This window comes from Sapajus apella, unplaced genomic scaffold (genome assembly GCF_009761245.1).
Source record: "Sapajus apella isolate SASKATOON/1434 unplaced genomic scaffold, GSC_monkey_1.0 scaffold3, whole genome shotgun sequence".
Lineage (NCBI taxonomy): Eukaryota > Metazoa > Chordata > Mammalia > Primates > Cebidae > Sapajus > Sapajus apella.
Genome location: NW_022436943.1, coordinates 6,511,233 through 6,527,611, shown reverse-complemented (window position 1 = coordinate 6,527,611; position 16,379 = coordinate 6,511,233). Strand labels below are relative to the sequence as shown.

The 16,379-nt window shown below is 37.2% G+C and overlaps 1 protein-coding gene across 1 annotated transcript in view; it reads right to left on the bottom strand.

Moving 5' to 3' along the window:
* Nucleotides 1-325: 325 nt before the first annotated feature.
* The window catches only part of VIRMA (vir like m6A methyltransferase associated), a 67,595-nt gene continuing 51,541 nt past the window's right edge, over nucleotides 326-16,379 (bottom strand). Inside the window, exons 17-24 of the mRNA XM_032248968.1 lie at nucleotides 11,071-11,203; nucleotides 7,512-7,664; nucleotides 6,935-7,095; nucleotides 6,005-6,101; nucleotides 4,126-4,292; nucleotides 3,348-3,679; nucleotides 1,754-1,897; nucleotides 326-666 (exon numbers count right to left, since the gene is read on the bottom strand). Coding sequence (XP_032104859.1) covers nucleotides 512-666; nucleotides 1,754-1,897; nucleotides 3,348-3,679; nucleotides 4,126-4,292; nucleotides 6,005-6,101; nucleotides 6,935-7,095; nucleotides 7,512-7,664; nucleotides 11,071-11,203 — 1,342 coding nt within the window. The 3' untranslated portion in view covers nucleotides 326-511. The remainder of the gene's footprint in view (nucleotides 667-1,753; nucleotides 1,898-3,347; nucleotides 3,680-4,125; nucleotides 4,293-6,004; nucleotides 6,102-6,934; nucleotides 7,096-7,511; nucleotides 7,665-11,070; nucleotides 11,204-16,379) is intronic.

The following is a 16,379-nucleotide window of genomic DNA, read 5'->3' as shown; positions in this document are numbered from 1 at the left end:
CTGTGCAAAAACCAGAGAGGAAAAGAAAATGATACTGAGTCCAAGGTTTGAGATGTGCAGTGTCCACAGTTACTAGTGGTGATGATGTACATTCTTATTAAGCTGTTGGACCTAACTGCTTACTAAATACAAGTACTAGATATTTCTTTTGGACCAGGTATGCTGTGAAAAAAAGTACTCAGACACTAAATAGTGTCATAAGCTGAGAAAGTTTGAGAACACTTGTGCTATAGGCCAGAAAAATACAAATCATTTTGTTTTTCTACCTAGAAATTTTCTAAATAAATAGTCATACAAAAAAAGGGAAAAATATATATACAAAACGTACATAAAAAGATTGGATTTTTATTGAAATCTTGTTAAGTATCAAACAAAATCTGCTTTCTTCAGATAAAAATATTCTCTCAGATGTCTCCAGATAACTGCTAAGTCTAAATTGGTCCTTCAATGTCTTATTTTTATTGTCCTCATGAAATGTTCATATACACTTAGGATGTTCCCAAAAGCATTTTTATCGTGTAAAGGAGCGTACGTGACGACCTCTACCACTGCCTCCACTAACAAACTTTCCTCTTGAGCCTCCACTGCCACTATTTGCACTAGCCCAAGAAGGTCCAAGTCCCCCACGACCTCTAGAAGCACGGTCCCGAGGACTTGGGCGGTAACCTGTAAAAGAAGGAATATATTTTTTAGTTCCAATTGTCCTTTCTTTTCCTGTCATACAAATACTAATCTATGACACTGAGCTCAAACCAAGAATTACGCTTTTCTCTTTTAAAACTCATGTGCAAGCTCTGTGAATGGGCTGAAGAGTCTTGAATTCTACACTTTAACAGGTAAACTATATGGTTTATGATAATTATATCCCAAATAAAACTTATTTTTTTAAAATGTGCATTTGAAACCAAAAACTACTTCTGATGAGGAAAAATTCCAGACTAGATGTTTCAGGAAAAAAAAGTTTATGTGCTTATATACCTAAGACAAAACTTTTTTTTGCTTATATACCTAAGCAAAAAAAGTATGCTATATAAAGGTATCTCTGTTATTAAAATACTTTGTGTTCAGAAAGTTACCTTAAGCTTTGACTTTCATTACTGAAATATAAAAATAAAAGCACATCATCATGAAACTGTTTGGATTACACAAACAGTTCAGAAACTAAAAATCTGATTATTTTTATAGAACATATATATTAGGCATTCATTCAAGGAAATAAACTTTAGAACTTAAGTCTATACTCTAAAATATTCTCTCACAGAATGAGAGTACAGTTGACCCTTCAACAACATGGGATTGAACTGCCTGGGTCCACTTATATGTGGATTTTCTTCCACCTCTGCTACTCCTAAGAAAGTAAGACCTCTCCTCCTCTTCCTCAGCCTATGGAATGTAATGACCTTTATGATGATCCACTTCCACTTAACAGTAAATGTTTTTCCTTATGATTTTCTTAGTAACATTTTCTTTTCTCCAGCTTAACTGTAATACATTATGTAACATATAAAATATGTGTCAACCAACTGTTTATATTATCTGTAAGCCTTCTAGTCAACAGTAGACTATCAGTAGTTAAGTTCTGGGAAAATCAAAGCTATACTTAGATTTTTGACTGCGTGGGGCAAGGAGATGGGGAGTTTAGCACCCCTAACCACCTCACTGTTCAAGGAACAACTGTATGTGATACCAACAATTGGAAAAGGAAGAATTAACTTCCCTTCTCTCAGCAATATCAAGTAGCAAGGATGTATACCTGTAGAACTAAGGGGTCGTAATGGTGGAAGAGGGCCTCTGTTAAAATTGCTCTGGCCTCCACGACTTTCATTGTAATTTCCTCGAGGAGTATTCTGAGCACTCCAACTGGAGCCTCTTGTTCCTTCCCGACGACTGTAGTTTCCTAAACACAGACAGCACAATCAAAATCACTTTTTTCACAACTTCAATTGGATTCTTTTAAATGACAGATTTTTCTTAATCTTCAAAAGAATGGAAAAGAAACTGAAATTCTGTAAACTGACTGTATTAAATAGAGGCAGCCTAACAGTGGTTAAGAGGAGAGGCTTTAGGGCCAAACTGCCAGGGATCAAATACTGATTCTACCACTTGTATTTCTGTGCCCTGGTCAGCTGACTGACAATTTTCTCTTCTGCAAAGTGGGAGTACTAAGAGAACTTGCCTCACGGGGTTGATGTGAGGTTATAATATGTAAAGTGCTTATAACAGTTCCTACACACCTAATCTAAGTGTTTGTTATTACTATAAATGCATATTCTCTTTCACCCTCCTAACTCAGCAAGTATGAAAACATGTTTGTCAATCCATTAGTAAAGTGTAATTTCTATAAGTATACCTAGTTTCTAAAATCTTGTAAGGCCAGGTACAGTGCCTAACACCTGTAATCCCAGCACTTTGTGAGGCCGAGGCAGGTGGAATACCTAAGGTCAGGAGTTCAAGACCAGCCTGGCCAACATGCTGAAACCCCATCTCTACTAATAATATAAAAATTAGCCGGGTGTGGTGGTGCATGCCTGTAATCCCAGCTACTCGGGAAGCTGAGGCAGGAGAATCCCTTGAACCCAGGAGGCAGAGGTTGCAGTGAGTCAAGACTGTACCACTGCACTCCAGCCGGGGTGTCAAGAGCGAAACTCTGTCTCCAAAAATAAAAATCTTGTAATAATTTCAAACAGACATAGAACTATCTTAATAAAACTGTTAAGTAAAATTGTGAAAATAATGTAAGGGTATTACTCAGAAAATGTACAATTCTCAGTGTAAAAAGGAAAATAAGGCCAAGGACGGTAGCTCACGCCTATAATTCCAGCACTTTGGGAAGCCAAGGTGAGTGGAACACTTGAGGTCAGGAGATTGAGACTAGCCTGGCAAACATGGCAAAACCCTGTCTCTACTAATAATATAAAAATTAGTTGAGCATGGTGGCATGCGCCTGTAGTCCCAGCTACTTGGGAGTCTGAGGCAGGAGACTCACTTGAACTAAGGAGGCAGAGTTTGTAGTGAGCTGAGATAACACCACTGCACTCCTGCCTGGGCAACAGAGCAAGATTCTTGTCTCAAAAAAGGCGGGGGCGGGGGGGTGGGTGTGTGTGGATAATTAGCCAAGACTTCTGAACTCATTATTAAAAGTACATTGTATCAAAGGTCCGTTGATAAAAAGTTTCTTCCTTCTATCCAATAGAGTACTCCGCAAAGAGCACCATTAGTCCAGAGGTGGCTCAACTACAGCAACAGGGAAACAGTTTATCTGAATCTCTTCCATCTAAATCACTTTCATTAATTATTTTAACATTCCAATATTCTAACCCATTAGAAAATATACACTAATTAGTTACCTTTTGAAGCAGGTGGTGTGAAAAACCTATTCTGACTGTGGAAAGCACCCCGTCCTCCTCTATTGCCTGAAAACCCACCACGGGAAGAAATCTTCTGGGATACTTTGAGTGGCCGTTTTGGTGGAGGTATTCCATCTTGAGGAACCACTTCTTTACTTTCAGCAGCAACAAAGTCATCCACATGCATAGATGGTGGTCTACTTGTGTTCTGTTTTCGCTGACGAAAAATATCATGAGGTCGTATACCCTGTCCAAATCCTCCCCTGCCCCTTCCTCTTGGTGGTGGCACAACATGAGCTCGTTTGGCAGGTTCAATGTATTCAGATTTTCCACTATTAAAACAAAAACATGCATAAAACATTTTCTTTTTTCAGATTTCTAGCAAAAATAATCTTTATAATACTCAAAAATTATTTTTCAAATTTTTTGTACTCTTAATTCTGTTAACTTTGCAAGTATCTCTTGTACTTCTGATAATATAACAAACTAGGTAAGAAAGGTACTCACATTTCACTGATATGAGTAACAATGTTTTAAAATAATCCAGTTCCCTTCTTATTCAAACTTTCCAAAATCTCATAAAAAACAATATAACAAATGTACTGGGTATATCCTGGCCAAATTATTATCTTTAAATTAAAAAATTTAAACAATGTTCATTATTCAAATGCTATGTTAACTTCCTTTCTAGTTTAACAGCATGTGTCTATCTTAAAATACACTAAAATAAATAAGCTTATATGACCACAATTGAGATCTTCAGTGGAATAAATTTTACCTAGAAGTTATAAAGGTCTCATGCTTGTGCTTCCCAAGTTTGAATCCTTTAGTAGTCTTGGTTCTTCCTGGAGATGATGGTTCTGACAAAAATGAGCGCTCTAATTCTGAGTGCAAATCAAAGTCACTACAGCATTTTTCAGAGAGCTCAATTAAATCAACCTTTACCTGCAGTGATAATAATAAAACAAAATATATCTTAAATGTAATTATTAGCATAACATTTGACTACAGAAATTCTTGTAATTATAAATTATATTTGCCCCTCCTAAGAAATAAATTATAGCTCTCTTTCCCTCATCTTTTCAAAAATCAAATGGTATTGGTAGTTTAAAAACAAACACACACACACACACACACACATATCTTAGTAATGCTACTTTTTTTGTGTGTGGCATTCTTCAAAGCAGGGTTATTAATGTAGGAGACCTTCAATGCCTGAGCAGGAAATTCAATATTTGTCTATATAAATTAACACTGTAATAGCTCCTGAACTTTTCCAAAAACAAAAAAAGAATCTGAAAATAACATACTCTGCCAGCCTTATATAGTCAACAGTTGTATTACAAAAAAATTCTGTGCCACAGATTCCCAAAAGCTCTATACATTTAATAAAGTTCCAATGTAAGTTTAATTTCAGGGAAATCAAAATTCAGTTCACTTAGGTTTTATTCAAATTTATCAAATTTAAGATACCTAAAATTTCTCTAATCCAGAGGGTTATAATTATTATCACAAGACAGTTGTGATTCAACTTAAAGTTATAAAATTAGTAACTCGTAACAGAAATATTTTATACCTGTGCTGCCCAACATGGTAGCCACTAACCACATGTGCCTATCTAAATTTAATCAAAATTAAATCAAAATAAAATTCAGTTCCCTCGTCATCCACATTTCAGTTGTACAACAGGCACACAAGTCTACTGTATTGGACAGGGCAGACTACAAAATATTTGCATTACTGCATAGAATTCTACTGGAGAAGACAGTTTTAAAGAATCACCGAACTGCTTGCACTAAAAAGAAATTAATTTTTAATGTACTTTTAATTGAACTCCATGTGGTTTTTTTTAAAAAAGGAAAAGCAGCCCTCAATACAGTAAGTACAAATGTGAAGCAAATCATTCTTTTAGTTTTACTGCACATGATGAATACCAGTATGTTTCTTTGATAAAGAAAACAAACCATATACATTATAACAAGATGTGGCTAAAATAATTCTCCCTACTACAACTCTGAGAAGGGTAAAACAGACTGCATTAAATTTTAAAGAGCTAATTATACTTTTATCTATTCAGCATTATGTTTAACAATGTCAATTTCCATTCATACTATAACAAATATATTCTTTATAAGTTTCTAAACTGAGAGCCACACCATAGCACAACTACTCCTCTCCTTAAACCCAAATGCAACAATAAACTGTTGTTTTTTGGGATACTTTTCTCTATTCTATACCCTAAGAAAACAAAGTGTTTCATAGAACTTATGCAAAAGTGTGATTTTGCCCTTAAAAAAGTCACATTTTCTGGCCAAATGTGCTGGCTCATGCCTGTAATCCCATCACTTTGGGAAGCCAAAGAGAGAGAATTATTTCAGACTAGGAGTTTGAGACCAGCTGGGTAACATAGTAAGACCTTATCTATTAACAATCTCAAAATACAGATCACTAACTAGAAAGAAGCAAAAAAGAAGCAGAAGAAAACTTTCTGGATGCCATAAAGTGGGCAAGTGGCATAAAAATTACATAGGACTGGCCTCCAAGTCCGTAACAGTCCTCCAATAGCCATAAAATATGGAAACTATTATAATACTAACAATATACAAAGAAACAGAAAAAACATTTTTCTAAATATTTAGTAATAAAATAATTTATACCAAATCCAGATCTGTATCAATCTCTTCAGCCTGAAATGGAGTGAACCACATAGATTTCAACTGATCATCCATGACATCAGCAAGCACATAGGCTGTCCTGGAACAAAAAAAAGTATATGGTGAAAAGCAGAATTCCAAAATCAAATATTTGTTCTTTCTTTGTTTCTTTTTTTTTTTTTTGAGACAGAATCTTGCTCTATTACCCAGCTGGAGTGCAGTGGCACGATCACAGCTCACTGAAGCCTGGATCTCCTGGGCTCAAGTGATCCTCCCACCTTAGCCTCCCTAGTAGCTGGAACCACAGGTGTGCACCACCACACCCAGATAACTAAAAAAAAAAAAAAAAAAAAAAAAAAAAAAAAAAGATTGTAGAGATAGGGTCTCCCTATGTTGCTCAGACTAGTCTCAAACTCCTGAGCTCAAGCTATCTTCCTACCTCAGCCTTCCCAAGTGCTGGGAATTACAGTCGTGAACCACTATACCCAGTCTTTTAGCTTATCTTCAAGTAAAATCTATGGAAGGTACAATTGAATTACTTTCTGAAGTATTACTAAAAGTAGCACCTAAAAAAAAAAAAAAAAAAAAAAAAAAAAAAACTCCAAAAAGCAACTGAAGAATTAAGTATCCTTAAAAACAAATAACTTGAAACTAATCCTGCTATAACAAGTTTTGACCTTTCAGTAAAATAAAATAAAGCCCTGATTTTATCTGCTAGGCTGTTTCTGTACAGCCTGCAAGTTAGCATGGTTTGTATAAATTAAAAAACAAACAAACTACAGAAGAATACACAACAGAGGCTGTATGTGGTCTGCAAAGCCTAGAATTCTTAACTATCTGCCCTTTATAGAAAAAAATGTTTGCTGCCCATTCCCAGACTACAGCCATCATAAAAACAGTATCTACTGAATCATAAAACATTGTGTATTTTACCTATTGTTAAACAGATTCTGAAGAGATTCTGGAGCTGAAAGTACTGGTTCTACATCCTGGTCACTGAGAGGTAAAGGGTCACCTGATGACTCCAGCATCTGCTTAAGTCCAACTACATTGTCCAACAAAGAATCCAGATTGTCATCATCTTTTGAATGTTCCTAGATACAAATAAAAGCAAAATAAGGCGATGCAGGTAAAACTTACATCTGTAAACACACTGACTCTTTAGTAGAAAAGGATGTATATTTTATTACTAAGAAATTTGGAACACTGTCCAGAAATTATTAACTTAACATTAAACATTAAAATAAAACAAACACCAAAACACTTGTCATTTCATTTCTAAACAATAGCAACAGAGGGTACCCTGCACCCAAGGAACAGACAATTCAAAAAGTACTGTCTACATTTACTCTTTAAAATTCCTAACAGGATAGAGGACTTCAAATTATTAATTCAAACAATTATTTGAAATGACACAAACACCCAAATAAAGGCTCACTATTTTTTAAACTAGTCAAACTGAGAGGAAAATAATCCTCAGGAATGCTCTGTTTTTGTTTTTCTTTTTTACCAAAACAAGCTTCTCTAGTTCAAGGAACAAATTTTCTGGACTTTCTTCTTTGCTTTGTAGAAGCTGTTTTAACTCTGCAGCATTAATACTCATTGTCCGTGATGAATGAGCTCCCTCTACTTCCATGAGACCATTATCATCTCCACAACATCCCTGTAAATGTTACACATAGGTTAAATTTGAGAGCAGAGAAATTTACAAAGATGCATCACACTTATTCATAATATCTAAACCATATGCTGCAATCTTTCCTTCGTTTTTTGATTTTTACATCACTACAAATGTTTTAAGAAGGATTTAGTCAGATCAAAGGTCAAGAATGTTTTCTTCAAGTAAGACTCACAAAATATTTAAACAGGTAAGCATATATTTTACTGGCACCAAGATTTCTCAACAAAATACCCAATGGCAAATACACTGGCACTTGTAGGACATGTGACATACTGGTTGATACTCAAGAGTTAATAAAATGCTTGCTATAACGAAGAACTGATGAAACCTGAAATTATCTTTCTGAAGATAACACAAACAACTACAGAAAACAGTAACTATCATATTTAAGACTACATTCTGTCAATACAAAAGTGACTATTTTCTGCTTTAAAAAAAGTATGCTACATAATATAGTGAATTCTGGAGTGATAACATTTCAATAACAGAAAATCCTTCTAACAAAATACATCCTGCTTCATGAGAAGAAAACCATCCATGTTGTCCCATATACTTATGGTAGAAAGCCATATACCTACCTAAATATTGTATAAAATCTTTAGCCTTGTTTTTTTGTTGTTGTTGAGACAGGGTCTCGCTTTGTCTCCCAGGCTGCAGTGCAGTGGCACAATCATAGCTCACTGCAGCCTTGACCTCCCCAGGTTCAAGTGATCCTCTCATCTCATCCTCTCAAGTACCTGGGAGTAACTACAAGCACGTGCCACCATGCCCAGTTACTTTTAAAATTTTTCATACATTTGGGGGTCTCACAATGTTACCTAGGCCGATCTCAAATCCTGGACTCAAGCAATCCTCCCACCACCTTAACCTCCCAAAATGCTGAGATTACAGGTATGAGCCACCTCCCTTGACTTTTTTTTTTTTTTTTTTTTTTTTTCCAGACAGAGTCTCGCTCTGTTGCCCAGGCTGGAGTACAATGGCACGATCTCAGTTCACTGCAACCTCCGCCTCCTGGGTCAAGCAATTCTCCTGTCTCAGCATCCCAAGGAGCTGGGATTACAGGCTTCCACCACCATGCTTGACCAATTTTTTGTATTTTTAGTAGAGACGAGGTTTCACTACGTTGGCCAAGCTGGTTTTGAACTCCCAACCTCAAGTTTAGTTTAATTTTGTAAAAAAAAGTACAAAAATTAGCCGGGTGCAGTGGTGCCCATCTACAGTCCCTCCTGAGTAGCTAGGACTGTAGATACGCACCACCACACCTGGCTAATTTTTATATTTTTAGTAGAGACGGGATTTTGCCATGTTGCTGAGGCTGGTCTTGAACTCCTGGGCTCAAGCAATCCACCTGCCTCAGCCTCTCAGTTCTGAGATTACAGGAGTAAGCCACCACACCCAGCCCGTTTTTCTTATTTTAAGGGACAGAGTTGGTCAGGCATGGTGACTCATTCCTGTAATCTTTTTTGGAGGCTGAGGCAGGTGGATTGCTTGAGCCCAGGAGTTCAAGACCAGCCTGGGCAACATGGCAAAATCCCATCTCTACTAAAAATACAAAAATTAGCTGGGTGTGGTGGTGCACATCTAGAGTCCCAGCTACTCAGGAGGCCGAGGTGAAAGGATCACCTGAGCCTGAGGAAGTCATGGCTGTAGTGAGTCATGATTACACCACTGCACTCCAGCCTGAGCAACGGAATGAGACCTCATCTCAGAGAGAGAGAGAGAGAGAGAGAGAGAGAGAGAGTCTCACTCTTTCACCCAGGCCGAAATATACTGGCACAATCATAGCTCATTGCAACCTTAAACTCATAGGTTCAAGCGATTTCCCCACCTCAGCCTCCTGAGTAGCTGGGACTAGAGGTGCAGGCCACCAAACCAAGTAGGGCAGGCATATTAATGGCTTCTGGAATTGTGCTCATAATACTCCATGACTTTGGAAAATACTAACGAGAGAAATCTTTTTTTTTTTTTTGAGATGGAGTCGATCTCTGTTGCCCAGGCTGGAATGCAAATGGCACAACCTCCGCTTCTTGGGTTCAAGCGATTCTACTGCCTCAGCCTCCAGAGTAGCTGGGATTACAGGCGCCTGCCTGTAATTACACCCAGCTAGTTTTTTGGATTTTTAGTAGAGATGAAGCTTCACTATGTTGGCCAGGCTGGTCTCAAACTTCTGAACTCATGTGATACACCTGCCTCAGCCTCCCAAAGTGCTGGGATTACAGGAATGAGTCACTGCACCCATCGAGAAATCTTAATTAAATTTTAACAATTAAGATTTTAGAGTGGGGAAAATAATCTTTAATTCACATATGTATGATAGATCAAAACTACCAAAGCATAATAAACTTTATAGCTACCCCAAAATCACAACATCCAAAACAATCAGTAAATTAAGTAACAAAAATAAGTAAATACTTAAGAGTCTAATAAAACTTCGCTATTCTGAGTTACCCTAGCAAGGTAACTCAATGTCATGAATTTTCTTTTTCTTTTGAGACAGGGTCTTGCTCTGTCACCCAGACTAGAGTACAGTGACACAATCATACCTCATTGCAGCCCTGAATTCCTGGGCTCAAGCTATCCTCCAATCTCAGCCTCTCAAGTAGATGGGACTACTGGTGGGCACAACACATCTGGCTAATTTTTGTTGTTTCTAGAGACGGGGTTTTGCTGTGTTGTACAGGTTGATCTCAAACTCTTGGGCTCAAGCGATCCTCCCACCACACCCTCCCAAAGTGATGGGATTACAGACATAAGCCAGCACACTCATCTAAAAATTATTTTAAAATGAAGGCACTTGGCCAGGTGCAGTAGCTCATGCCTATAATCCCGGCGCTTTGGGGGGCCAAGGTGGGCAGATCACCTAAGGTTGAGTTCAAGACCAGACTGGCCAGCATGGTGTAACCCTGTCTCTACATCTCTACTAAAACAATACAAAAAATTAGCCAGGCATGGTGGCGGGTACCTGTAATCCCAGCTACTCAGGAGGTTGAGGCAGGAGAATCGCTTGAACCTAGTACACAGAGGTTGCAGTGAGCCAAGACTGCACTACTGAACTCCAGTCTGGGTGAGAGAGTGAGATTCCATCTAAAAAATAAAAATAAAAAAAACAAGATAAAATAAAGTGATCTTTTTCATGTTAGATATTTGATACATAAAGTGATTTAACTTATGGCAAAGTATTTATCTTTTTTTCGAGACAGGGTCTCACTATTTTGCCCAGACTGATCTCAAACTCCTAGCCCCAAGAGATCCTCCCACCTCAGCCCACCAAAGTGCTGAGATTACAGGAGTGAGTCAATGCAACTGGCCAAAGATTTCAAATTTAAGAAACACCAAATACATACATACATACATATATATATATATACACAAACACACACATACTTACAATTGTGTCAGAGTTAAGAATTTGTCTCATAAATTCTAAAAAGGAAGATGCAAGCTCTCCTGTGTCCTTACTAAATGTGCTGACCACTCGTTTCAGTAAACTGTGCAGAGCACTACTGTTTTTCCTTAAAGAACTGTAAATAAAGAAAATAGAAGATATATATTATCTTAAAATATGAGTGCATAAAACTGGTATGAGAAATGAACTACCTCAGTTCAGACAGAATAAAACTTACTCCATCATTTTAAAAAATGTAAGAAGTACTTTGGTGTGTCTTTGTACACCAATATAACAAAGAAGTGTCAATAGTTACCAACTCCTTTCAAAGCTAAGCTTCGAGATCTTAAAAAAAAATTTCCCCCAAATAATACACTTATAAAACTTAACACAAAAGGCCAGGTGTGGTGGCTCACGCCTGTAATCCCAGTGCTTTGGGAGACCAAGGGTGGTGGATCACTTGAGGTCAGGAGTTCGAGAGCAGCCTGGCCAAGATAGCAAAACCCAGTCTCTACTTAAAAAAAAAAAAATTAGCCAGGCATGGTGGCACACGTCTATGATCTCAGCTACTCCGAAGGCTGAGGCAGGAGAATCGCTTGAAGAATCGGGAGGCAGAGGTTGCAGTGAGCCAAGATCACACCACTGCACTCTAGCCTGTGGGACAGAGCAAGGCTTCCTCTAAAAACAAACAAACAAACAAACAAAACCATTTAACACAGGAAACTTGCCAGTTCCTTATTTATAAACATTTTATAGCCTAACAATTTCTCTAACATAAGGTTATAGCTGTCGCAGAAGCCTACCCAGAAAGCCTAACTTACAAAATAATAATAAAGAACCATATAATAAATATTTTAGGTAGGCCAGGAGCAGTGGCTCATATCTGTAATCCCAGCACTTTGGGAGGCCAAGGTGGACAAATCATGAGGTCAAGCGTTCAAGACCAGCCTGGCCAACATGGTAAAATCCCATCTCTACTAAAAATTTAAAAATTAGCCAGGCATGGTGGTACATGCCTGTAATCCCAGCTACTGGAGATGCTGAGGCAAAAGAATCGCTTGAACCCAGGAGACCAATGGAGGTTGCAATGAGCAGAAATCGTGCCATTGCACTCCAGCCTGGGCAACAACAAAGAGAAACAGATTAAATTCAAAAAGAAAAATGTTAATAAAAAAAGCACGGGTTCAAAATTGGACTATACCAATTACTAAGCACTACACACAACCTTAAGTGAGTCATATTTCCATGGTCTATCAAAAACTGGGGCCCTACTAGAATGTCTAAAATTTTAAAACTTCCAATACCAAGTTCTGGTGAGGATGAGGAGCAACTAGAGCTCTAACACACTACTAGTGGGAATGAAAAAGGGTATCTGTACTTTGGAAAACAATCTGATAGTTTCTTTTAAGGTTAAACATATACCTATCATACAACCCAGTAACCCCACTCCTAAGTGTATACCCAACAGAAATGAAAACTGAGATTCACACAAAAACCTGTATGCAAAGGTTTATTCATAAACACCAAAATTTGGAAACAACCCAGATTGCTAGAAAATTAGTCACCAATAAGAGCAAACTATTAATTCATGCAACAAAATAAATGAATCTTAAAAGCATTTTGCTAAATGAAAGAAACCAGGCCCAAAAGAATACATGTTGTATGATTTCATTTACATGGCATTCTAGAAAAGACACAAGTATATGGGGAGAACCAAATAAGTGGTTGCTAGTGTTAGATAGAGAAGTTGTTTACTAAAGGGTAGCATGCCAAGAGCTTGAGATGATGTAACTGCTCTGAATTGAACAGCAGTAATAAACACATGACTCTAAGCATCTGTCAAAATACACAGAACTGTACACCACAAAACATAAATTTGATTAGATATAATTTTTTAAAAAAATCAATGAGGATATGAGGAAAAAAATAAGAATGCAGACTATGACCAATGAATCTAACTGTATTACAAATGAACCATATAACCAAACTGAAGGAGACAGGGAAGAAAGAAGCTGACCTAAATAACTTTGAAAAACAGTGTTTTGACTGGATACACTAAGGCTAAAGACAAAAAGAACTGTATACAAACACTACTCCAGTTGCTCAATTTGTTTCTCACAGGAGTAAGGGTTAGTAATGAGTTTGAGAACTACAACTTCATTTGTAAACTAGGACTAAACGAATAAGTAAATATAGATAATGAGAGGTGAATTTCTCACTGTTAGAGAATAAAATAATCAAGTAAGGGAAAAAGCTAGAATTCACTTCTGGTACTGAAGCAAAGTCAAAGTATTAGTATGGGCCAGGTGTGGTGGCTCACACCTGCAATCCCAGAACTTTGGAAGGTCGAGACAGGTGAATCACTTGAGCCCAGGAGTTCAAGACAGCCTGGGTAATAGGTGAAACCTCAGCTCTACCAAAAATAGAAAAATTAACCAGGTATGGTGGCTCGTGCCTGTAGTAGTACTCGGAAAGCTGAGGTGGGAGGATCAGGAGGACTGCTTCAGCCCAGGAGGCAGAGGTTGCAGTGAGCCGAGATCACGCCACTGCACTCCAGCCTAGGCAACAGAGTTAGATACTACCTCAAAACAAACAAGCAAACAGACCAAAAAACCCACCAAATATTAATGAATTCATTTTTCAAAAACATATATCAAATTAACAAATTTATTATTTTAAAATAAATTTCATAATTTATTAACAAAACTTTTAATATTTAAATAAATTAATTTTAAAATGTTATCTGTTTCATGTAGATAAAATATAAAAGTAAATGTAGATGTGTTTGCGTGAATTAGGATACATACATGTATTCCCAGGTCTATCCAATGAAAGACTCCAAAATCCATGACACCCTAAGAGCAGTAAACACGCCTAGTTTCTAAATATTCTCCAATAAAAGGAACCAGGTGTTCCCTGGAGAAAAGTCCATTTTGCTGGAAGAGGGAAAATACAAGCTGATCCTGGAACACCTTGCAGTACTAGAAATAGAAAGCACTTTTAAAAAAATAACACTTAAAAAGTCAGAGCTATGTAACACACACCTGCATGTTCTGCACATGTATCCAGCAACTTAAAGCAAAATTTTAAAAAATAAAATATATTTTTTTAAAAAGTCAAGAGTATATGAAAAGGGCACAGAAGCCAACCTGAAGAATACCTGGTGGCCAGAGTTGGAATAAGCTGAACAACATAAGGATAGTACTGGCTTATATACAATGAAAAAAATTAATGTCTATGAATTCACATTGATATACCTGGATAAACCAATGAAGGAGAAGCAATAACTCTTCCTTATGGAAGGAAAATTAGTAAGTGAAAAAGGAATGAGAGAAATAGAAAATCAACATTATACCACCACAGTAATAAATGCCATATCTTGCCAAGATCCACACTGACAAATACTACAAATGGTGGATGAAAGTTTTCGGCATAAGCAGGATATGTGGATATCATAACATCTCAAAATATATTCTCCAAAATATTTAGTAATTAAAAATGGGAAATTAGTAAGTTTTCAGTGTGAAATCCTAGAAAATAGCACTTCAGCCAAGTGATCGAGGTTAGTATCATCAGTATACATATAAACATCATGTATTTCCTGATATAATGCACTGAAAAAAGCACACTGCCTCTGTAATATCCCTGTTAACAAAACATAATCTCAATCTAATTATGAGTAAATATCAGACAAACTCAAATTGAGGGATAGTCTACGAAACAAGTGAGCAATACTCTCCAAAAATGTCTTGAAAGATAAGGGGAAACAAAGAATGCAATGCAATGTTAAGATCCTATATTGAATCCAGGAACAGAAACAAATATAATAATAGAAAAACTGGTGAGATTCCAATTAGTTCTGTATTTTAGTTAATAGTATTATGACAAGCTTAATTTCTTAGTTTTGATAAGTATCATACGGGTACTAAGAGGTTAATACAAGGGTAAGGTGGTGAAGGGTACACCTGAACACTACATTATTATTTCTGCAATTCTTCTGAAAGTCTAAAATTATCTCCAAAAAACCTTTTTTAAAAAGTGTAACCTGCCATAGGACTAAATAAGTAAAAGTATACGGGGACCTGTTAATTTAAAAAAAAAAAAAAAAAAAACAGGTCGGGCATGGTGGCTCACACCTGTTAATTCCAGCACTTTGGGAGGCCGAGGCTGGAGGATCACCTGAGGTCAGGAGTTCGAGACCAGCCTGGTCAACATGGTAAAATCACCTTTCTACTCAAAATACAAAAAATTAACCAGGTGTGGTAGCACACGCTTGTAATCCCAGCTACTAGGGAGGCTGAGGCAGGAGAATCACATGAACCTAGGTGGTGGAGGTTGCAGTGAGCTGAGATTGCACCACTGCACTCCAGCTTGGGCAATAGAGCGAGACTGTCTCAAAAAAAAAAAAAAAAAAAAAAAAATTTTTTTTAATAAAAAAAAAAAAAGCAAACAGGTCATGCTGTATCTCTGCTCAAAACCTGAAAATGGCCCTTATCATAATCCTAAAGACCCTTGATGATCTTTCCCCCAAGCTGTAACCCCATTACTTCCATAACCAGACATCCTATCATTTTTCTCCTTGCTCACTCTGAAGGCCATCACTGTGGCCTCAGAGCTGTTTCTCAGACATATTAGGCATGCTTTTTGCAATTGTTCTCCCCAGGATATTAGCATGTTTTGTTCCTCACCTCCTTTAGGTCTTCATCTTTGTTCAAGGGTCACCTTTTTCAGCAAGAGCAAGGACTTCCTTGATTGAGTTTCCATATTTCAAATGGCAACTGCCATCCTCACCTCTGGCCCTTACTATCCTTCTTCCCTATTCTACGTTTTTTTCTGTAACATACTATTTATTTTATTTACTTATTTATTGTCTGTCAACCCCTAGCAGAGTGAAAGCACCAAGAAGGCATGGATTTGTTTTTTTTTAAACTGAATCCCCAGCACCTAAAATCAATGCCTGGTCCACAGAAGGCATTCAATACATGACTAGACAAATCTAGTGTTCATTTCCATTCCTTCATAGTGCCTACTATGTACCAGGTTTCTCGGTGCTGAGAGTGTGGTCAATGTAGCTTATATTCTAGTGAGGGAGACAACCAAATAAGCAATGAATCCATAAAATGTGATGTATAAATCCGTATAATACAGTAAAAATATGATCGGGGGCACACAGGGCAGGCTAGATAGGAAATGTATTTATACAAGTACCAGAATGAAGTGATAAAATAAGTCATCAAAGAATCTAGGGGAAAAACATTTTAGGAAAAACAGCGCTGGAGATAGAAATGAGCCTGACAAGAGAACAAAAAGTG